The 24,769-nt window shown below is 41.5% G+C and overlaps 1 protein-coding gene across 5 annotated transcripts in view; it reads right to left on the bottom strand.

The window, feature by feature from the left end:
* The window catches only part of Fndc3b (fibronectin type III domain containing 3B), a 315,267-nt gene that overhangs the window by 18,611 nt on the left and 271,887 nt on the right, over positions 1 to 24,769 (bottom strand). For all 5 annotated transcript variants that reach the window (XM_063227172.1, XM_063227176.1, XM_063227174.1 and 2 more), the window contains 4 exons: positions 23,554 to 23,667; positions 23,098 to 23,247; positions 18,079 to 18,359; positions 10,918 to 11,130 (listed from right to left, as the gene is read on the bottom strand). In XM_063227172.1, the coding sequence (XP_063083242.1) occupies positions 10,918 to 11,130; positions 18,079 to 18,359; positions 23,098 to 23,247; positions 23,554 to 23,667 (758 nt within the window). The remainder of the gene's footprint in view (positions 1 to 10,917; positions 11,131 to 18,078; positions 18,360 to 23,097; positions 23,248 to 23,553; positions 23,668 to 24,769) is intronic.

The raw sequence follows: 24,769 nt of genomic DNA, 5'->3' as shown, positions 1-24,769 counted from the left end.
ACTCATTTCTAATTTCAGTTTACTCTACAACAAAGAAATTCATTAAATGCATACAATGCAGTCAAACTACATATGAGTCAGCTCATCAAATCCTTGATAAAATTTCAGCTCTCGATTTTTGGTTTCTGAAAACATGTTCTTCCTGTGCAAACAGCCAATTTGGCACTTTAATTGTTCCAAAGGTTTTGATCTTGAAAACTTTCAGGGGGTCACAACAGTTTCTTTTGCCTGCCTCCCCTGAGATCCGGAGACTGGCTTAGCTCTTAGTAAATGCAGGCTCTAAGACAAGAACTGGCTTTGTGGATTTCAAACACCAGTGAGTTCTTCAGCCCCTCTGTGCCTCAGTTTTCTCATGTGTACAAAAAGATAAGGCTGGATCCTACCTCACAGAGCTGTTGAGTGGGTTAGGTGGATTAATAAAAGTGCTTAGCCTAGTCCTGATATGCAATAATCACTAGGAGTTAAAATAATCTTATGATGCTGAGAAGACAGGATTTTTAGGAGTCTTCTAAAAGACAGCACTGTTGATGAACAAGGAGGCTATTTTCCTTTTGCTGGGTGGTAAGAGGTGCCCTGCAGACTGGGCCGCCATGGCAGCTTCAGACCGACCTAGGGGCTTCCTTTGAGGCTGTCAACCTCCCTCTCGCTGAGTCCTGCAGAGAAGCTTGGGCGGCTAAACCTCCTCAGAACACTGTGGTGAGCGTCAAATGTGGCAATTCATGGAAAAGTACCAGCCTGAGAAAACCATCTTTGACCCTAAGTATCTTTTAGGTAGACCTTAACATAAAATATACATGCTGGCAGTAACTTCTGCTGCCCTCTGTTCCTCCAATGCCAAATAATAAGGACCAAACAAAGCATAATTACATGAACCACACAAAAAAGAACACATTTCCTCTTTCATCCCCATTCTGTAATTATTTCCTTCATTCCAGGAGGTAGGGAAGAAAGACTCTACTCTCAGTTAGTGACTATGACCACATACATAGTGGCCACCCTAGGGTCCTCTGTAGCTTAACACCCCTGTGGCTACAATCACTCCGAGAGAGATTAAAAATATTCATCAAATACTTGTTCTAAGAACAACAACTTAATTTTTTCTCTTAGATCTGTTGTTTTAAAGGCTGAATTCATTTCAAAATTCATTAATAAGCCAGAGGCCTTTTGTAATAGAATTAACCATACCAAATGTCCCAAGACACAGTGATTGAAGATTCCATATTTTAAATGCAACCAAGGACTCAGAGCTCAGAGCAAAGCTGTGCCATGTAGAGGAGGCGGCACACATATAGCTGTCGTGATCCCCTCCCATCCCTCACGCTTGGAGACCACACTTGGTGCTGAGGCTCCATGCGTGTTGATGCACTCCAGCCCTGGGACGTGGAGTCACAGGCAGAGACCACTGAGCCCTCAATATGCTGTTTTCTGAGGGTAGCTGTGTGTCAGCAAGAGTCACACCTGCTCGCCCCAGCTGTCCCCTTAGTCTATACTGCTGCTAAGGTTGGATGACCCTTCACACTCTTCCATCCACCCTTGCAGACTGGGACTCCACGCTCAGTTCTGTCTTAAGCACCAGATCACTTGCCCATGCTAAGGGTCAGTTTCTCACATCTGAAAATGGGAGCACAAATGGGAATAATCTAGGTGAAAAGCTTGTTGTATTGTAGTGCATGACACTGTACTCTTCAATGGCCACAAACCCTGTATCCCAAGTGCTGCAGATCATCCTCCAGGGATCTGAGTCAGGCTAAGACAGCCTGATGACCTCCACAGCTCTCAGCACCTGCTCTGAAGGCTCCTTTTAACGGTTTATGATCTAGCAGGAATAGGTCAATCCAGATTTCTGTTGTTCTGCTGCCTCTGGAACAGCCTTGGCAGATGTTCAGCCTTCTCCCAAACAAATTTCCAACCTACTCTAATGGCTGAGGAATAAAAATGCAATGTTCACTCTTGTTTTCATTTCATGAGCACCCTCATGGAAACACCTGTGAGCTAAACCGCTGCCCACTGGCTCACCGTCCGCTTGGGCTGGGGTAGTCTCGGGACAGCACAGTGAGTAATAACGTGAGCTCTGCAGTCAGCAGACACGAGCCGCAGTTCAGCTGACCAACTGCGTTCTCCGGTCCTCTAACAAGGCACGTTGCTTATAAAGTAGGATAATAGTGTTTACTTTGTGACGACTGTGTGGGGTTGTTGTGAGAATTAAATAAAATGATGCAAGGAGAATCCATCACACCATGCATCCCCTGAGGCTCTATTTGGTGGGAGAGCAAAACAGTGGCTGTGAAGACCATGCACCCTGTCCCTGCAAAGCGGGGTCCAGCACTGCCCCCAAAACACATAGATGGGCGTGGGGCCCAGGTCACATGCAGCTCACTGTACTCCACTACGTTTTTACTCAAGGAGAGGGAAAAAAGGGAGAAGTACTCTCCTGTATTTAAAATATGGAGAACACAGAACACTAGATTAGGTAGATTATTAACAGTCTACATTCCACATACATCCTTGATAGCTGTTCCCTACTTCTTCAGCTTTCCTGTGACATCTTGAAACAAAACACTTAAATGATAACACATACATATGGGTTTTACTGTTGGGAACCTCCAGTGATTTAAAAATCCTTCAATATTCCACACTTGGTGATGGAGCTACTTGGTGTGAGACCCCAGCAGGAAATACACATCACCATACATGTGTCCAAACCCAAAGAACACACAAACCCAGGAGTAAACCATAATACCATCTAAAGCTTTGTGTGAAGATACTCAGCTGTAACTAATGTGGGGGCGGGGGGTGCTGTTGCCACCCTCTCTGGTGGGGAGCACACACATGTGTGGGGACAGTAGGTACATGGGAAATCACTATATTCCTCACCTGATTTTGCTATGAAGCCATAACTGCTCTAAAAAAATACTATTTTTTAAATATCTGAAAATACTGTACATTTCTGTGAATACAGATGAACTTTGTTTATTCCACCTCTTGGCCACAGTTCTCCATGGGTCAGCAGGGGTGTGTGCTTCAGCAGTAGAGACATCCACAGACATCCACGCAGAGACTGGTGGCTTCACTATAAACTTGCACACATCAGGGAACTCCTCCAAGCCTCAATTTTCAGACAATAATGACTGTCTTTTTCATTTGATAGGAACTTTTTAAAAATCCAACTGAAAGAAGCAAGCCATGTGACTCCTTATTAAATATATACTAACTAGGAAGGTAAAACTACAGATTTTGGTCCTTTTTAGGAGAGTTGGGGAGAAAGCTCTACTGTTCATCTCAGTATTTTAGATTTTAATATTGTGAAGGATGACTTTTTTGTACTCAGGAGCAACTAATGGAAGTTCAGAACAGATTATCTTAAATCATTTTAGGAGGAAATGATATATAAAGAAATTACGTTTATAATGTTTCCTTAAGAAATATTTAAGAATGTTTTGAATGGATTCTATTTACAGGTGAAAAACAAGATTTAATGCTTGGGATTTTATGTTTACTACTTTGATGCTGTCTTATAATCCCTAGGCCCACTACAGGCTCACCGCAGCCCATTAATAATAATTCCTCCAAATGATCTAATCTGCTCACCTAAAATGGCCTGCAGCCTACTAAAGGTTACAAGTGGCACCTTTCAAAACATCTTTCACAATATCACAGGTCAACAGCTGTTCATAAGCTCAGTACAGCTAGATTCATTAACCAGAACACGCCACTGTTGTTTCTCTTTTCTTTTTCAGAATTTCCCTGGCCTCCACAGAGTCCATGCATGCGTGTGTGTGTGCAAGTTTCCTATGTTACTCAAGTGGCACGTGGGAATGGAAAATTTTCAAAACAGGAATACACAGCATGCGCCTTCACCCTGCTGAGAACACAAAGTCCTCCTATTTCTATGCAGGAGCAGATGGAACCAAACGGTACCATGTCGGGACACCTGAGGCAGACAAGGTGCATTTCCTAAACTGATTGTGCACGTGGCGAGAAACCCTCTTTATGGTCTGCTCATTAAAGTGGCAGGAGCTATTTCCAAAGAGACTCGTAAGAAAACCAGTTAATCTCTTATCCTCTGTTCCTGGCTCTTCAGTGCTGTTTTTGACTTCTATCTAAGAGGGTAGGCTGTAATAATTTTTTGGTTAATGGGCTGAATTTTTATGCTCCTATTCTTTTTTTGTCTTTTTCCTTTTTATCGGTACCAGGGATTGAACTCATGACTGCCTGCTTGCAAGGCAGGCGCTTAAGCCACTGAGCTAAATCCCCAGTCCCTTATGCTCCTATTCTAAGAAATAAAATTTCCTAGCAGCTAGTAATGGAGAATGATTTATTTTGAAAATTATAATAAAAAATTTCTGACTTTCAATTTCTGGTTGTTATTCAAACTATACCTTATATTAGAAAACTTCTATTTTCCTTTTTTAGACTGTATTTTAGAAAATGATACATTAAAAGAGAACTCTGAAATCTCTGGCTCTTCTACTTTATTTTCAAATACACAGGGCAAAACTCACTTTCAAGGGTGCACTTCCCAGAGTTTTCCAGATTTCTTTTTGCCCAATTCTATTTCATTGGCTTTGCCTCAACAAGAGAAAAATGCTACTTATTTCCATTCTACAGTTTATGTAAGTATATATGTAAATGAGAGGTGAAAACTACAATCTGGAGTCTACTTGTGGAGCAATTAGGAACTCAGATACTGCACCTACCACTCACCTCTGCCTATAGCTACGTGTTTTGGCCTAAAGTTAACTAAACTTGCAATATTCTTTATTTTGTAGGCTGAGTTTTGTATTCCTTTTGTAAGTAAAAATATTTCCAAATGTTTTTTCCTCACTAATTATTCATTATGTGTATATTTTAGGGGGAAGCTTAGGCAAACAGAAGATAAGGGATAGTCCTCTAGTCATCCAGAAATTCAACAGGGGGTACGAATTTGCAACAGACTTTGCAACCTTGCTTATAATCACAGTCACCTTCTCCCAGTTGGAGGTAATATAAAAATGCCACTTACCCAACAATATGATCATGTGGACCACAGCTGTGGTCTAGAGAAGGAAAAGACATAAGCAGGACCTGAACTCTGAGCTGCTGGTTTATGTTTATTATTATTTAATGGAGTGACATACTTTTAAGAGAAGTGGAAGTGAGACTTTTTCTCCAACAGACAAATGATGACAAAGTTCACTCCTTTCTCAGTGCCCCCATATCCTGGCCACTTGATTAGTTGCCAGTTTGTATTCTTTGAGTTTAAAGAAACCCTGAAGCCATAGAGCTGCAGGTGTTTTGTCTTCTCTAAAAGCCAACAGGCCTGTAAACATCACAATGTCCCTCTAGTTGTTTTGGCTGAAGGGGAAACTGTCACCAGTGTAAGGGCTGAGTTAATGGAGACCAAGTGACAATTATCAAGTCTATTAATTCCCTCCTCCCCTGACCCAATTTTACCGTGCCTGGCTTTAAAAATACAGTGGCTGTCTGACTAGCCCTGAACAACACATTAAGCGCAAATGCATTCCTGGAATTTACGTTTCTCCTGCTTAGCGCTGTGTACAATTATCAGGGAACACGGACCCATGAAGGTCAGGACCAGCACTAACTCCAATTCTGTGAGGGCCGTGGAACATTTCATTTCAGTAACACAGACAAGTGCGTCTTCAGAAATCACTGGTACAGCACTACAATCTCAGACACACAAGCCAATCCTGCAATTCTAGGGCCTGTGTCAGGTTAAAACAGCATTATGAAAATGTTTACTTTGGGCATTTAGTTTCCTGCATAACATGAGAACCAAAGCTATTCCGATCTTCTGTGCTGAATCTGTTAAGAATAATAGACTTAATCAATGTAAGGCCAAACTAATCTAATTTTTGTACTCCAGCTGAAATTAAATCTCTTGTCCTGTCTGTTCACTGTTTAATGTTAATTCATTTCCCCAGCAAGACAGCTCTTATCGATAGGTCACATGCCACATATAACCTGGATTATATAGTAGTAATTCAAGAAAAAATTGTTGATTGAATAACCATAATCTAATCACTAGGTATAAAATTAGTCCTACAAATAGTGAGCCTGACTTTAAGGTTGCTACATAAATATGGATTGGAAACCTTGCAGATCAAATACTTGAAAATACGTGGGAAATAAATGTCTTACAAGGGAGAAAAAAATCAAAAACAAACTTTAGCAGGGCAAGTCCAGATCTAAATGAATATTAGAATTATCTGTCTTGAGGCATGGATTTGGGCAAGATACCCTATGAGATCCCTCCTACTTAGGTGAAGCAGGCCCAAACTTGGCACAATGCGGGTGGAGAGAGACACACTAAACATTGCACTTTTCATTCAAGAACTAAACCCAGTTGATAATCTCGGTGCCTGGTACTTCGTAGGTGCTCAATACGCACAGATTTCTTTTAGAAAGCTTAAAAAATAATTTTTGATCAAAAATACTACTTATAAATCCTTGGGTCAGTTTGTTTGATTGAGAGGCTTATAAATATCATACATCAGCATATCAAAACACAAGACTTCAGGGAGTTTGGACAGTAAGTTATCACTCAAAGGAAATGATTATTTTTCTTCTTATTTTCTTGTGAACTACAGAAGCTATAAAGAAGAAGAAAATGAGATGCCATACTCCAGGCCATGTAGAAGGGCCACATTTTCCCACAGGATTTAGTTCACAAATGGTTACAAAGACTTGAGCTTTAGGGTGAAAAGGTAGATGACCCTCAGATACCACAGTCTTGTTTAAACTCAATTATGGATGAGGGCAAAGCGAGTCACAGTTTAGGAGCTCAATGATGACACTCAACTCTCATCTATGACAAGGATGGATTTACTAATTTCCCCTGTGCTTCTGCTGAGAATGCTTCAAGAGTTAACGATACTTTCGGAGCAGAGAAGGACAAATACGCAACTCAGACCTCAGCTGCTCTTCTCTCAAACGCCCACAAGGATGGGTCAGTGATGTGTTCATGTGTTCACGACAAGTTACCTTGACAGCTGACAGGTAAGAAAGTGAATTTAAAAACACAATTAAAAACCTGTTTCCAACAAGCAGGACAATGTTTTTGCCACATCCATAGTAAGACCCTAGTGGTAGTTACTGAACTGAGTGTGTACACTAAGGAACCCACACACTTCCCCAAGTGCCTCAACTAGAAACTAATCTAGCCACAGATTCACTGAACATAGCTGCCAGCGGGGAAGACACTGCTCGTCCGACTGGAGAACCCAGGTACAAGTCCTAAAGAAGTCTGAAGTGATTACAGTTGGTAAAAACCATGCTAATCACAAGGATCAGAATGTATCTAAATCAAATGGTTTCTCTACGACACTTACAAATCAAGATCCAAACATAAAGGTTTGGAACCAAGGGACCAATTACAAGAGTTCAGCATCAAGATACCAAGGAAGGTCACCTTCAAACTAAAATTAAGTAGCCATCCTATTAGATCCCAAGAAAATTAGTCTACCAACAGAATGAAAATTTATTATGTTCTGTATTCCCATCACTTTAATAACTTTCTGAGAGCACTGACAAATCTAATTTAGAAAAGACAAATTTGGACTCCAGCTCATAACATTAAGAAAAATACTGTTCCTAATGGTCAGATTTCTTAAATCGCCACTTACTTAGGTAAGTCATTTATGCAGTGAACACGGAGATACAAGGATGCTTTTTCTGGAGGAGTGTATTTGATTACTAGATGCTGTGCTGTTTTCTCCTGGCATATTTACATGGCTCATGATAGCATACTCATTAAGTAGGATAAGTGTTTGTGGAATTTTTGCACTGTGCCTAGGAGCTGCTCTGTGTCACATAAAACTTTGGATCAGAGCACACATTCATATGGTTCTCCAGACATGGAGCCCTTGGGTAGCTGTTCCACAAGGGACAGGACTGCAGCAAAATGGGGAGACCAGATGGGTGCAGAGCCAGGCCCGTAATGCTCCTGGAGGTAGCAGTCAAGATACAGCATGGGATTGGGGAGGCCCTGGCTCTAATTCCAAATACCAGCTTCAGTAGATTTTCTCTTTCATACTTTCTGATTCAGTAGAACCAGAAAATGTTCTCTAAAAGGCTCTTTTTATCACTGAAAGAAGACAAAACCCTGAAAAGAAATATACAGATTCATTTAAAGTCTCCCCAGATGCTACCTTTATATATTTATCATAATTTCTGTTAGTTCAAAATTCTTATTCCTGCCAGCCCTGTCTGGTTAAGAAGTTCTTTATAAGTAAAACAATGATCCTGTGAAAACACAGCCAAAGGATGTGTGATCCTACACACCAGAGCTCAGTGAACAGAGGAGTGATCCTGTACGCAGGAGAGGAGAAATATAATCTCTAGTGAACCTATTAACCCAAGTCTTACTTTCTCCATGCTTTCTATACCAGAACTGGTTTTCCACAGGACAATCGCTTTTTATTCTCCTGTCATCAAACTACTGGGTCTTCCCAGTAGTTCAACATCAAGTCCAAAGGTCATTTTCTTTCAGAAACCTCTCCTGATCTTGTGCTCAGATGTTTTCTGCATCCTCCAAACTCAAACTTTTTCTTCTGTGACACTGGTGTTCTGGGATTATTTATGAGTTACTAATACGTTTCTTCAGGCAGGCTTTGTAGATTTTTTTCCTCTTTTCTTTTTACTAAAAAAAAATAAAATTGCATTTACCTAGACACATTCAGAATGTCAACAAGACCACTGCAATTTTTGTTTTGCAATTATGGAGAAAAAATATTCAATATAAGCTACATTAGAAACTGCTGGAGATCAGCAAACTCTATGTAAAGTCTCTGTGCTACAAAGCATCACGAACTTACTTTAAATTTCCATGACAACCTCAACGCTAGGCCAGGCAAAAGTCAGTGGGCCGCCAGGAGAGAGCTATGTAAGGGTATATTTGGTAGTATGTTAACTACATGAAATGTACAATTTAAAAACAAATTTTGGTTGGGTGTGGTGGCACATGCCTGAAATCCCAACACTCAGGAGGCTGACACAGGAGGATCACTGTGAGTTCCAGGCCAGCCTGAGTTACATAGTGAGTTCAAGACACCCTGAACTACACATTCAGACCTATCTCAAAAACAAAACCAACTGAACAAACAAACAAAGCCAAAAACCTCACACTGTATTGGATTAGATCAAGAATGATCGCCAAAACTTCCATGGGCTCAGAAGTGGGGCTTTCGGGAAACAAATGGACCGCAGGAGCTCAGGCTGATTTGCCATCAGGAGGCCTGGTTGGGGGCAGGTTACTGGGGTGTGACCTGTGAGGGTGGATCTCCCCTCCCTCTCAGCTCCCTGGTCCTCCAGATGTGAGCACCTCTCCTCTCCTTCCACCCAGCCAGCCTTGCAGAAGGTCTGAGACTTCTCAAACTGTGGGCCAAAACAAAACTCTCCTACTTGGGGCACTGGGCACTGTGTCTCAGGAATGAAACAAGTGTTAAAGATACACACAGCCTTACTATCTTTTCTTTAAAAGAAGTGAACTGCACTGGGGGCTAAATGCTTGACAGGCAAGATCAGAAGCTGAAACCAACTTCTTCATCCTCCTCCTCTTCTTCCTGCACCTCTTTCTCATCCATCTCCTCGCTCTTTTTAATCCTGGAGCTTCTTTTTCTGTTTCCTCTTTAGGAGGTCAAGAGCTCTTTCACAACAGGCCTTGTATTTGCCATGTCTTCAGTTTCTCCTTTCTCTAACAGACTCAGTCATGCACGTCCCTGAACACATCTTAGCAAACCCTGGGAAGCTAAGGGGAGCCCCTGGCTGCTGCTCCTTACCTCCCCGTGAGGGAGTCTGCACAAAGCAAGTACCCGAGCACATTCTGCCTGCTGCTTCTCAGTTTCTCCACTGTTTTTCCCACTGAGCCGCGGAGCTGCCTGGGCCAGTCCAGGGCTCTGCGTGGTCCTCACAGCACTCACTTTAGGGAGCTTGATGCTCTGCCGTCGCCATGCAAGTGGGGGCCAGACACAGCCCCCAAGGGCCTTCTGCCCCTTTGTCTCCTTGGAAATTCCACAGGACTTACTGCCAGGAGTTAGTCAAAGCATCTGACTACAGAGTAGGGGGTCAGGATGGGAGTGGGTTTCTGTGTGAGCTAGAACCCCACGTCAAGGAAGAGAATGACACGCAGCACGGGGGAAATGGCCGAGCCCCCACACTGCATCGGTCCCGCTGCCTCAGTTTGATGGTGCTCTCCCACTGCCCGGCCAGATTCTGATTAGGACCTCTGGTGACAGAACATTCTGTTATTAACTTTCGTTCAGCATCTGATTATCCCTAAGTACCATTTGGCTGCCTGTCTTCTGATCAGTCATTTTCAGAGGAAATGAAGTTAGGTTAAACAAATATGATGTAAAAGGTTGGATTTGATGTCTATAGCCACAAGTGTTTTCTGGGCATGGAGTTTTATGGAAAAAAAAAACCCTATTTGTTTTGTTTAATTTGATATTGCACTGCCCATCGCTACAGAGCATAACACTCATCTGTACATCACTCACAGCTACTGTAGGTCGGTAAACATGTTTGTCCGGATGATTACTGAATATTTAAAGAAGTGACATCGCCTCCCGAGTCTTATTTTCCTCTGCGCTCGTGACTGATCCAACACTACCACATAGTGTAAACCTGAAGTTGGCTGCTTTCCTTTTAGATATTTTCTGTCACTTTGGCTGTATGAAAGGGGAAGATGCACGCAGTATTACAGCACAGACACCAGGACCTTTCAAATGTTTAGGAATTCTAAATGGAGAATGGAAGGCACAACTTTGCGTATAAAATGCAAGAGTCAAATACACAGTTCCTCCCTTAAACAAGGAGAAAGAGAGTTTCGGGGTAAGAACGAGTAAACAAGGATGCACTGTGGAGATTTCACCCCACAAGAGCACAGCATAAGCTCTAAGCACGCCTGCCCCACTGTACCTCTTGTTTCTGTCTTCCAGCTGTAGTGTGTACACCATGTCATCAGCAGCATGCGTCTTAGAGTTACTGTCACCCCATTTTAGCTTCAGGCTCTGCGGCCCAGCTGCAGCACACTCTAGCCTAGGAGGCAGGGGTGGTAATGGCCGGGTTTTTGCTTTAATGAACTGACTAAATGGTCCAGCTCCAATTTCATTTACAGCCTGAATTCTGATCCTGGAAAAAGAAAAACAAAAACACAATGCAGGTTTAAGGAGTAGGCCTCTCTACTTGAAATAAACACTGAACTACTTATTACTTGCCCCTAAAGCAATACTGTATAATAAAGAAAAATGTGTAGAATTACTTAAGAAAGCTGATGGCTCAGAGGACTGAGTATACAGTACTCTCTATTTAAAAAATCAGACTAACACAATAACCTTTAGCTCTTTATGTGGAACAACAACAAAAAGATATGCATTAAGGGAAGTCATCTTAATCACATGCTTTTGTATTTTGCTTTAGGTACCTTTTAGATATCTCAAAGTTAGTTTTGGAAGGGATGAGCTATAAAGAGTGAACTTCATAGGAGAACTAAGGCTCCTTCCAAGTCAGATACAAAGGACAACAAGCCGTCAACAGAACATTTTAGCTTCTCTCATTGGCCAGCATTATCAACAACTCTGAAAGTACTTAGGAACAGTAAGTGAGCATACACTGCCAGCAGCAGAGTGCAAAAATCAGATGTGCAGAAATCTTAACTGGATGCTAACTATGTGCAGTGTTATGTGTAGAAAAGATATATTAACACCACTCTAATGGTGTAGGAACTTAACATTAGGTAAGAGTTAAAATGTATCTATAAAATACCCTTTCATAATTTAATGGGAATATTACTTCTATCTTTCTTGTTTGCCTCATTCCCAATCAGCTGACTGAAACAGCTCTCCAAAATCACTCAACACCACCCTGATGGCACTGCTCCATCTTCTTCCAAGACCTCCTCCCTGCAGCTTTCCTCAAACTGATCTATAGAGACTGCAATTTCCCCAAATTCATCTACAGAAATACTGCAAATCAGGAAAGAAAACAAAATCTTGGGAGACAAAAGAAGTTGATTCTGAAAGTTACATTATTTATCTTTTATAAAAGGTGTATAATAGGAAGTGGAGGGAGGGGGGAGGGGAGAAGAGAGGGGAAGGAGGGGGGAGGGGGAGAGTGAGGCTACAGGGAGCCAAAGTGGGGGAGGAACAAAGGGAGGGACAGGAGGAGGGAGGGGGAGAGGGAGAGGGGGGTAGGAGAGAGGGAAGGGGGGAGGGAGGGGAAGAAGGAGAGGGGGAGGGAGAATGAGAGTGAGGGGGAGACAGGAGAAAGAAGAGAGGGGGAGGGGAAGGGGGAGGGAAAAGGGAGGGAGGGGCAGGGAGAGGGGAAGGGGAGATGAGGAGGAGGGGGAAGGGAGAAAGGGGGGCAGAGGAAGGGGAAGATACTGAATGTTATTTTTTATGCAGTGCAAATAGACACCCTCCCTCCTTTGTTTCCTGCCTCTCTCTGCATATACCCATCTTATTAGGATGAGGAGCAACTGGAGCTCTCATATCTTTGGGAAGAATGAAAAGTGGTATAACTACACTGGAAAACAGTTCTCATAAAGTTAAATACCTATTTATACAACCCAGCAACCCCATTCTTAGGTTACTGACTCTAGAGAAGTTAACACTATGTTCACACAAAAGCCCTCATTCAAATGTGTACATCTTTATTCAATATATACACAAAACTAGACAAGTATTATGCCTCACAGTTTGGAATATAGCAAATACTTATCTCTACTAGAACAGAGAAAAACATCACTACAAGGGCTTTACTTTTTTGTGATTCTGTTATACTGGAAGCTGGATCAGGTCCTTTGTAGATAAGTAATTAAGTCAGTATAACACTGAAAAGCTAAAACAAACTCTTTCCTGCTGAACAAGAGTGGTTCCATTCTCAAATCCAAAATTGACAAGTCTTCTTTCTACCTAAGGTAATATTTTAATCTTCAAATTTAGATAAGATCTACAGAGTTTTTAAAAAATTTTTCATTATGTATCGGTTTTTGAAATCTTAAGTGCTGCAAATTAAATAGAAAGGAACACAACTTTGCTTTCCAATTTTGGAAGTGATATAACCCTGAACAAATAGTATCTTAGCCAGACTACTGTGAAAAATCTCTCCACATTTCCAGGAGTCTGCACTATCCATCAACATAAATACTACTGATTAAGTAAATCAATGTAAGAAGCGTATCTTTGTAAGTTTTGTCAAAATCCATCATTAAGCTATCTAATATAAATGCCAATTACATTCCTGCTTCAGGAGATCACAGCCTTCTACCATGCATGTCCTATAACATACACAGTCAAACTTCCAACATTAAATATATTAAAAGGAGAATGACTTTCAACACAAATTGTCCTTAACTGAGAAAGAGGACTTTGCTTATGATGAGGCATCCCAGCACTCATGGTGTCATGAACATGGGGTGGGGAAACAGGGAAAAAACTGAGGCAGAAGCTGGAGGAGAGAAGCAAGGTCCAAGATGCAAGGGTGGCCTTTTCCAGCACCATCCTGCAGCCCACCTTCCCATCCATCAGTTAAGAAAGACCAGAAGAATTAAGGAAATCATCATCAGACACCTTCTGAGGAAGAAGCCCTAATACAGAAAACTCCTTTGTCAGGGAAAGATGTGCTCAGAAAAGTTACTCAGAGAAGGTTCCCAGGAGAGGGAGAGAGCTGGCCCTGGGTTCACTGAAGCCACCTGCCCTCTCTAGCACTTAAGCTTTACCTCCGCAGGGACAAATTTCGCATGCCTTCCACTTTTGCAAGAGTTACTCAGGATTCCACGGCAAGCCAATTTGCTTCCCAGCTCATTTTTTCTCCAAAAATATGAACAAATGACTTATTGAATGCTAATGTGCCAGGTTCCAGATGAGGTACCTGAGGTCTTTTGAGGCTCCCCAGACAGTTAAAGCTGGCCTTTTCATTTTACATTTTAGAAAACTGAGAGACAGAGAGCCAAACGTCCCAGAAATAAGAAGTGAGGGATTAAAGTCAAGACTAAGTCTAGCCTGTTAACTTCTGAACTGTTCAGGGCATGTGTCTCCTAATAAAACCTATCTTATCTTCTTACAGTGAAATGATTTATGATTCCCTTATGGCAACTTCACATACTGCATATCAGCCTGTAAGAAATCTAATGCTATTTTCATTCTCTTTTTACTTAGCAAAAAGGAGCATAACAAACAAATCTAAGTCTTAGTTGTTGGCTAGCTTAGTATGAGTTGAATACGCAATGCAATTGCCCAAAAAAGTAATCTAGCACAGGGTAGAGAACAGGCAAGGTGACAGTGCTCCTCTTTTCTGAGCCGGCTGGGCCATTTCTGGAGGTCTAAACACAACCAGTGGAGACGTTATCAAGAATCTAAAGCTGTTTGGAGAAGATGCAGGGCGGTGCAGAAAGTTCATGCCAGTGAAATCACTTTGCATAGTGGGCAGTTATGTAAGACAGCTGACATTAAGACACACCCTGTCTTGGCCTTGCTAAATCAGTCTATAGGAGTGGGGCCCAGACAGCAGTATTTTACAAAGATTTTCCAAGCAACTAATATATACTGATATGTAAGAATCACTACTCTAGGTCAGTGTTTTCCATAGGTTTGCACGCACAAAATCCTTAGAATTTCTGATTAGGGAGTTCTGGGGTGGGCTTGATAATCAGCATTTTTATAACCCTCCGGGCGATGCCAAAGCTGATGGACCAGGGAACACTGCTCTACAAGAAGTTCCAGGAACAACTAAGCTGATACAGGGGATACAGATGATTTGACAAAGTATGAAGGAAACACTGTAAAAGCACAGTTATTCACATTATACAGTGGGCTGCCCGGTGAACAGAAGCTGCTCCTGTCATGGGATGCTGAGGCCAGGGCAGGAAGCGGGTGATACTAGGTGAGCCCAGGCCTTTGTCTGCTCACAAGGTCCATCAGTCTACTGGCTGGAAGTATACAAATGAAAGCTGTTTCCATTTTTAGATTTTTTTCTTCTTCACACTAAAACACTGATTCAATCTCCAACTGAGTTCTTAATTTAAAAGTTCGTAATTTAACATGCCCCTAAAAAAACACCATCATTGCAGGCAAGCCAGTGGAGGAGTTTTGCAAGCCCCAGTGATCATATGAGGGATTTTCTTCAATCTGGATCTACATCCGTAAACTCACTATGCAGCACATGAGGCTGTCCTGGCAAACCAAGTAAGTGTGTGTTCTATGAGAGAACAACTTGTAACTGACGAAGATTTAAAAAAATATCAAACAAAAGGCACAAATCCTTTGTCTCGAGCCTGTTCAACTGTCTCATTCTACATTTTTATCTAGAACATCATGAACTGTTCACTTGTATTTTCCCCAATTTATGGACAGAAAAAGGTGAGGTAAAAGTTAATTGAACCAAAATTATACCCTTAGCTCCTTGACATACTTATTTTGAATTTCACTATAATTATTGCAACTGTGTTTCTGCAACAATATTCCAAGGCTGTGTGTCGATCAGAGTTCTACCATCCAGTGTCCACTTTTGTACTAAATTCCTAAAGCTGTATAAAGGTTGACTATAAATATTATTTTTTAAAAAATATAGTGTCCAATCTATAATTAATTGATTGGCCAGCAAAGACTTCAGCAAAGTTCTTATTGGCCAAGAACAGATGATGTAACTATGCAATCTGTCTAAAAAAGGCATGTTCCAAGCTACTCTGTAAAGTTAAAAGGTGATGTCTTCCCAATTTAACTGTCTTTCTGTACTTATAATACTAGGCTTGGCATATTACTACTAAATTATTTATGCTACACCCATCAAAAACTTTATCAAAGTTTTTTAGTTTAAGCATTCTACAGTTCCTACATTATTAAACCACTGTATCACTTTTTATCTTCTTCAAAACAATTATCCTCTGAGGTGCTTTATAACATTTTAAGATCAATCACTTAACATGGGAGAGCTCTTTAATAATTTTAGCACCTTAATAATTTCAGCTCTCTCTTATTAAACAAAGATTCCAAGTAACTTTTTCTTTACTTGCACTCTAGAGCCTTGCACTTTTTAGCAGTCATGTGACTGTAGACTGATTAAGAAATCAAGGCAACATACATCCAGTGTCATCCTTTTACACATCCTAAAGTCTCACAATCATTTGCGCCACGTTTGTAGGTACAGTGCCCGGATGAAGGAAGTTCTCAGGCCAATGCCTTGCCTAAGGGACCTAAAGGTCCCTTTATAGACTTCTGTTCTGAATGTTCAGAGGACTCACCCAAGGATCTGAGCCCCCTTTAGGACAGTGAAGGGTGTGGTTCAGAGTAGGCACAAAGCTTCCCATGAAACTCTGCAGTGGTGTGGCCTTGGCAAAGTTCTGGCCTGATAGATCAAGGCATGATAATACTCTGGACATCTGGTCGGTCGGAAACAGCTGGGGGTGACATTCTTTTGTTCATTTCCTGTAGGAGGCTGACCTCATGGTCAGCCTTAACAGTGTCCATACTAAGGAAATTTTCTGAAGTCGAGGTCTGGGCTAGTCATCTTTGGATTTCCTCAGTCTCTGATTACTCTGTAACCTGGATGTAACAGGCACTTAGTATTTGGTTAACAGGAACAAAGATGGGCTTTCTGGGGTTGATAAAAGCTAAAATGGAAATAATGCCCCTATTTTGCCTTTTTATCCATATGAATACCTCTGTTTTTCTCTCTTTTTTGAGGGGGAGGGGATAATACTAGGGATTCGACCCTGGGCTTTGCAAATGAGCTATATCACTAGCCCTGGATTCCTGGCTCTCACCATTCAGAGCCATGGGCCTTCCTGCATAATGTGATTTTCACCAAGTACTATCAAAATTACTTGCTATCTGTATTCTCAAGTAATAACTTGAGAATATCAAGATTTCTTAAAAGAAGGAGTGTACATATATAAAAAAACCAGAAACTCATTGTTTGCAAAAGTTAAACCAATATATGTTTACTAATAAAAAAGAAAGACCTGGTGAGAGAGAAATAGGAAGATTTAAGATGTATCAGGATGGAACTATGGTGTTTCCAGCTCCTTGCCTGAATTCTTTCTTCAGCTTCTGGGTACAAGACTACAGAATTAGAATCACTGCAGGAAAAATAAGAAAAATGATAAACTCACCTAGGGGCAGCAAGTTGATCTGCCCGTTGAGGAAAACCTAGTTGTGTTGGATGTGGCTCTTGGTGACGACAAACTTAGAATGTCTGTCACGCACAAGCAATAATGCACTGCTGCTCTCTACTGTAAGTGTTTAACACTCAGGCATTTTGCTCCTGCAACATGTGTGCACAGGAAGTCATCTTGTTCTCATTTCACACATGAAACAGGGACATAAGAGAACTTAAGTAACTCGCCCAAAGACGCAGTTATGGACCAAGTCTGAGTCTATGTACTCCCACATCTCAAGAAAATGCAGAGCATAACCAAGGCAGTAGGTTCCTGGGTTTCTAGTGATACAGTTCCACTAACTGCAAATGCTTATTTTGAATGGATTATGATAACCTGGAGACAAAGTAAATGATATGAAATTTTGAAGGCCACAGAGAAGAAACAGATGTCAGAGAAGATGACCCACTTCTAGGTTAGAAACTCTGGGGAGAGAGAAAGTACAGATGTTAACTGATTTTTGTGTAGGGGTATGTGGTGCATCTTCTGTTCGCTCGCTCCTGGTGAAATCCTGAGCTGTACCTCTATGTAAATGTTTTGTAGCAATCCATTTGCTCTGGTGGAGGAATCAGAAGAATGGTGCACGCTGCTTCAAAATGGACAAATCCACGGAGAGGACAGAGAGCATCCACAGAGTGAGATGAGTCACTGGGAAAATGTACAAAGTGGTAACAGAACGTGTGTATGTGCATGTGTGTGTTTGGGAAGACGGTGAATTAACATGGGAAGTGAAACTCTCCCTCAGGGGTCAGGAATAATGTGGACTGGCAACTGACACATTCAACATAAAAAATCATCAGTTTTTAGGCTCCGTTTGCCCTTAGCACTCTTAAATAAGTGAAATAAGAACAGCGAGCCTCCACTGACTTGCCCGTCAGCGTCTGAAGGATCTGCAGCCCTGGTGCTGGTGTGGCGGCCACACTCACCGGTATGTGGTTTCTGGAAGGAGATCTTTCACAGCATGGGTGGTGGTGTTGCCTACAGTAATGCTGCTGTCTCCAAGATCAATGTTGTAAGCAAGGATTTCTGACCCATTATTGCAAGGCTCTTCCCAGCTCAGGACAAGGCACACAGAGGGTGAGTCGGGGTAGGCAGTGAGGGGTTCTTCCTCCAACACACAGAGAGTGGAGATGGGGTCGGGGGCAGATGCTGGCGTCTGGCAAAGGACAAGTTCACTGTATGGTCCTGCCCCTGCTTGATTGAAGGCCTAAAAAAAAAAGAACAGTGAGATGAATTCATTCTAATGCCTCCATGTGAGTTGCTGCTAGATATCCTAAAGTAGTATTTTTAGTGCTAGGCATATATGTGGAAATAAATTCTACAAACATTCCTTTTCATCTAATTACCACTTCCCACCATGTGCCAATCAAATCTTTTTCTGTTAATAAAGCAAAAGATAACACTGGAGTCATCATCACTTATAATAAACAGCACAAAAACAACACTCCATTTGTATGGCCCACTTGAGCTCCTGCATCCCACCATTTGGTCTTCAAGATAACCCTTGAGGTAGATATTAAATGGCAAGCGTTCTTATCTGCCTTTTACAGAGAAGGCAACTCGGAGTCCAACTAAATGATTTTAGGTGTCAGATTTGCAAGCAACGCTGGAGCTGGAACTGAGTTCATCTCACTTTTAAGGCTAGTGCTGCCCAGAACTGCAATAGGAAATTTTAAAAAGTGTCTTTTCCAGGTGAATGATAAGTCCACATCTGAAGCAGGTTTTCCTCATCTGACTTCACACACAGCAACTGCTAAGCATTCCCAGTACGGCCATCTGGTCTCCCGAGCCAGGCTCTTGCTTCCCCACATACTCGGTGTGTTGCTCCATGTCAGCTGCCTTTACTGGCTCTACCACTACCCTCATCACTTACCACAGCCCTGGTGGGTGCCAGGGCTCAGCCCGTGGAGGTTCTCTTTCATTACCTCTGCTCAAACGCTTGGAGATTTCATCTTGTCTAGTGGTTAAACAGCATTACCTGACCTCTAAGTTTAGCTGTGTAGCTCTAGCTTCTACCCGGACTGCCTGGCTGGTCTGAACCTCAGCCCTGCTCAGTGCTGCCACCTGCACATCAGGTCAGCACCGCAAACTCAAGGGTCCACACAGCTTCGCATCTCCTGCACAAAAATCTCCTCGCCTCTCCAATGGTCCTCCTCCTCAGCCTGCAGATGGCTCAACTCATAGCCCTGGGTGGTCTCTGAATGTTCGTTGTCCCGTCATACTCATATCCAGGTCCTCAGCACACCTGGCACCACCCTAGGCCCACTACACTCTCTCTTCTCCGGGCAATGTGATGACTTCCACACTAGTCTGGTCTGGCTCCACACTCTGTGTTCACTGCAAGAATGAAGCTGTTAAAACAACAGTTGGGATTTTCAGTTCAAACTTCTTTGGTGGCCTTTCATTTTACTCAGAATAAATGCTCAAATCCTTACAAAATCCTACAAAGATCCAATCTGATCTGCTCGGCACTACTACAGTTCAGAAAACTCATCAGCATTCCAATTTCATCATCTGCTGCTCTTTTTAGTTCCTCTGTTATGGCCACACTGGAATGCCACAGGGACACCATGTCTGCTCCCACCTAAGAGCCTCTTGGTAGGTTTTTCCTCATGTCTACAATACTCTGCCCCCAGACACCTGCACAACCCAACCAACCATCCCTTTTGGACATTTTCTGAATATCCTACATAAACTTGCAATCTCCTGCTGTCACCCCACCACTCCTGGGATTTTTCTCATTTTCTATTTCCCTTTCCATCCTAACTTTTCATCACAGAACTTATCATCAATGTATCACACAGCTTATTTATTTACTCCTCTGCTGATAATGCTGTGTATAAATGCAAGGCTGCCAGTATCCCTGACAGCTGGAACAGGACTCAATACACAGGATGCACTTCACAAGTGTTATAAAATACATGTATTTTTTCTCCTGAAGAAAAAAAATCTGGCAGCCTTCTTATACTACTGAATGGATTGTAAAAGCCAGCTTTCATCTATCCCACATCAAGGGTTACTGAGACATATCGCAAAATTTAAGGAAGCTGGAATCTTGTATCAGAGGTCTGAAACGAAACTTAAGAATTCCTTTGTTAATTAAAAGAAAAGCAGACTAAGGACATCTGTTATCGAACTACTGCTGAAACTGTATAGTAATATTTTGTGTTGGCTAGCACTGTTTCAAAACAATACCTTGGCTCTCTTTTGGAAGACTTCTAATATAAATTATTTTAAGAATCTACATTTTGAGATTTTATTTAATAATTTACTCATTCCTTTAACTTTGGGGCTTGGATATTCTGTCTCACCAATGAGAAAGGTAACAAAGATGCTGCATAACAGAAGGACAGGAATAGCAGAGGTGGAGTTTAGTTCAGATCTTGACTCCAGCATTTAGCAAGTAGGGGATCTCAGGCAATTTAATCACTGAGCCAGTTTCCTCAGCTGTCGGACGAGGCCATAACTTCTTTGACTGAGTTCCTGGGCAGATTAAATCAGTAAACAGTGACCAGCACAGGTGTTTTGCTTCTTCCCAAAAGGAAGATCATGAATGAAACACTATCTTTCCTATTTTTAAAGACTCTTGTTAGTCTGATTAATAGACAGGTTGTGAAAGTGGCAGAGAAGTATCTGCCTGTGTCTCACCATGCTTTCCTTGTAGGACTTCACGGATCGTGAACAGTGATCAAATCCAGGAAACTATCATTGGCACAATACTATCAACTACATAGAGATCGGACTACAGTCTTACCAAGTTTTCAGGTAATGTTTTTGTTTTGTTTTCTATTCCAGGATTCTATACAGTATCCTATTTTCTTTTCTAGGCCTGCCTAAAGGGAAAATATTTTCTTGATTTTTTTTTTTTTTTTGGTACCAGGGATGGAACTCACAATGCATGCTTGCCAAGCAGGCACTTACACCACTGAGCAAAACCCACGGCCCAATATTTTATACCATTTATGATCTGTTTTCAAGGGATATAATTTTAAAAGTATCTTTTGCTAAGTGATAACATGAATATAAGGTACATACTTCATATGAATAGAATTATTTTGATACTTCTTGATTTAAATATGCCTAGGAAGAAGTAAAAATTCAGTAATTCCCAAGTAAAACAAGGAATGATTTATCCAATTTTTTTTTTTTTGTCTTTTTTATTTTTATTGGTACCAAGGATCGAACTCACGAACGCCTGCTTGCAAGGCAGGTGCTTACGCCGCTGAGCTAAATCCCCAGCTCCTATTTATCCAATTTTTATAAAACATAACATAGATGTCAAAATGATTTAATTTTTTTAGGTGCCAAATATTCAAGAATATTCAGGTTCAACTTTATTTTATTTGGTGTTAGGCTGACTTGATAGTAATTCCTATGTGGTTTACAGGTAGTAAAACATCAATAATGAATGGAGTGAGAGGAGCCCTTTCCTGGCAACACTCCTTCAGCATCCAGCGGTGGCGGCACAGAAGTACTATCTCCTTCATCAGGCATGGTTCATTTTATGTCAAGAGTAGACATCTAAAAATATTTTCCATTCTTGACTGTCAGCACAGAAGATAAGATTATTAAACAGGTTCTACTCTTATCATTCCATCTTTTAAAACACAGTTTGGGGAAGTCAGTGCTAAGTGACAACAATATATAATCTGAAAGCAGAAAGGAAAGACAATAAGCATATTAAAGAGACATTAAGCCAGAAACATGCCAGAATCCCAGTACTTAGAAGGCAAAGGCAAGAGGATTAAGCAAACAGAAAGACACCAAAACTTAAATAAAGCACAGGAGAGCAAAGCTCTTCACAGTGTAGCAAATAGTTCTTTCTTTACATCCAGCCTTGTTCCAAAACCAGGAATGCATTTAGCCTTCCCCAGTGACTCACAGGACTGTTATAAAGATCAGATAACACCACTGACTGACAGATTATTACAGCCCAGGTGCTCCGCTTGAGAAGGAAGGAAGGACAGTATGCGACAAAAAATTTAATCAGAAGTCGTTCAGATAAAGCAGGCTTCAGAATTAAAAAGCTTCAACTGATCTGGAAAATTAATTTATGCAGGGGATATTTTCTCCAAAGGGGCCAGAAACACTGGGTATATTTCTGAAAGCAATTTGATTCATGATTTAAATCAGGTGGCAACCTACATCTGGTTATCTTTATTTTTTTATCTATTCAAATTAAGTGTGTGTGAAGTCACAACTCTTCAAGGTCAACAGCCACATCTGATTTACCTCTGTATCTCTCCTCCTGATCATCCCTTCATCCTGGCACACAACAGGGCTCCAGAAACCTTTCTCAACAAATTGAAAAAGGCAAGAATCCTATTTTCTCAAGATAGGGCTTTAAAAAGGAAATAAAAAATCACCTATGGAAGTGAATGAAGTAAAAATAAGCCCATGATTCCTACGATTTTGGGGGTTAGACTAAGAACTATTACTGATGTTACACTAGTTGAACTCTCAAGTGGAAGCTATAACTAGCTTTGAACATGGTCACTGGGGCTGGGGTCAAGTAATCCAAGGAAGATTAGTCCAAATTACTCTAATACGTGGTTTGGTCTCCAATTAACAAGCAGTGCATGGATTTTCTGCATTTTGTCAGCACCAAGGGCTTTCCCACTGAGGGAAACATCTCAGAGAATTAGAAGGCGTCTTTCCTAAGGAGCTGAGCCACTTTGTCTGGTACTCGGCCATTCAGTCAGTGAACTGGCAAACAGGAAAGATGGAATAGTGAGAAGCAGGGCAGAGAGGAATCTGGTCTTGCTCGTGTTAGTTAGGACCTCCTAGAGAAGCACAAAGTAACTGAGAAGTATCAAAACTGCCACAGTTCACTTTTATTTAAAGGGACTCTTCTCTCTTGCCATCCTCCTGAAGGGTCTTCACTGCGTTTCCCGAAGCATCTTGCTGAAGCCCGTTCATGTGCATGGTGCTGGCTCACAACCTACCTGGAGTCTACAGCAATACTCGGCAGCCGGCAGCAGATCTCTCATCTCGAAGCAGGTGTCTGGCCCATGATAAACGAGTTCTAAGGATTCTTCATCCTCTCCCCACTCCAACCTGTACTCTGAGATGTCAGCGCCCAAGCTTTCAGGACTCTAAAGAGCAGAAAGTCAGGTACTTAACAATGCCATGGAGGACACTGCCACACCCATGTTTAACTACTGAAACTCCCATGGAAGCCACATGCTCTGGGATATTTCAAATACATAACAACAAAAGCATGAGACACTTGATTTTCTCTTGATTCTGGCCATTTCCCAATTCTGAGTGTAACAACCGTCAATGGAGATTACTATATTCAGAGCAAAAAAGTCACGTACACACACCATTTAGGATGGAGAACTTCAGACTCAGCATTTGGGACAAAGCAGATGCAACAGAAACTGATGCACCTAACTTACCTCCCAGTTCACTAGGACACATCCATCAGGTGTGAAAGAAACACTAGGCGATTTGCACTGTCCAGGAGGGCCTGTGGCAGTGGTGATTTCAGACACATCAGAATAGGGACCATACTGAAAAAGAGTAACACATATGAGTACATTATTATTCATACATTTACGTATAAAAGCTGGTAACTAAATAAAGCTTAGGCTAACATCATCTTGTATGTAAATGATTACAAAATATTGTCCAGTGGTTTTTACTTTCAACTGAATTTGTATAAGATTGTCCCCTAACGTGGAGAGTGAAAGTCTACTATATATGCCTATTTTTTTAAATTAAAAAAGATCATAAAGTAGGTTTAGTAAACATTTTTCCTTTGTCATGAAAATAGAAACAAAATTAGGAACATTTTTGACAAAACACAGGGTTTTGCTTTCAGTTTTCTCAGAGGCCATCTAAGAAAAATAAGTGAGATGCCTACTATAGTTTAATTTGAAATGAATAACAACAGATTTGGAATTGTCAGTTATCAAATTCTGGGCATTTCTTCTGGTCACTGGTATTTTCCATTATGAAAACTGATGTTCATGTAACATCTCTGCAGCACATTGCCAGCACCCCAATTATTCCAGAGCAGAAAAGGTGTTTATGGTACCATCAGTGATCACACTGCTCAGAGTTCAGCACTGCTAGGACCGGGCACAGTGGGAGAGGGCCACACCTACTGGGACCACCCTTTCCATAGTGGGACACATGATAAGCCAGAGTCGGTGCAAGGACTGAAATCATTTCCAGGCTAATGATGTCTGAAAGAACGCAAACAAACAAATCAAACAACTTATGTTCTCCAATAGAACTTGCAAAGGTACCAGAGAGTGGAGAGAAACTCTGGAATGGACCCCAGGAGACTACAAAGATATTTAACTTCCAACCCATCAGGAATAAAACTAAGTGGAAGATAATTTCTTTATATGATGAATCAGTGAATGGGGGAAGCAGGGCTCAGATCAGCCTGACTGTTAAACACAAGACAGGAGCTTCCATGAAGAGATTTCACAGAGCCGTTTCAAAGGCTACAGGAGAGATGACATGGGGAAGGGGTCCTTTCAAATAAAAAATAAATGTGGTTATTTTGTAGTTTACTGTTATGTTCCATTTTTCTAGAAGTTTCAACACATAACAGCAAAACCAGATTCTTCTTTGCTCTTCTCACCAGAAGTATTCAGTCTC

The sequence above is a fragment of the Cavia porcellus genome, unplaced genomic scaffold (genome assembly GCF_034190915.1).
Source record: "Cavia porcellus strain 051 isolate PalLab524CR breed Dunkin Hartley unplaced genomic scaffold, mCavPor4.1 scaffold_17, whole genome shotgun sequence".
Taxonomy (NCBI): Eukaryota; Metazoa; Chordata; class Mammalia; order Rodentia; family Caviidae; genus Cavia; species Cavia porcellus.
Note: the sequence above shows the minus strand (reverse complement) of the source record. Positions and strands in the feature narration are given on the sequence as shown.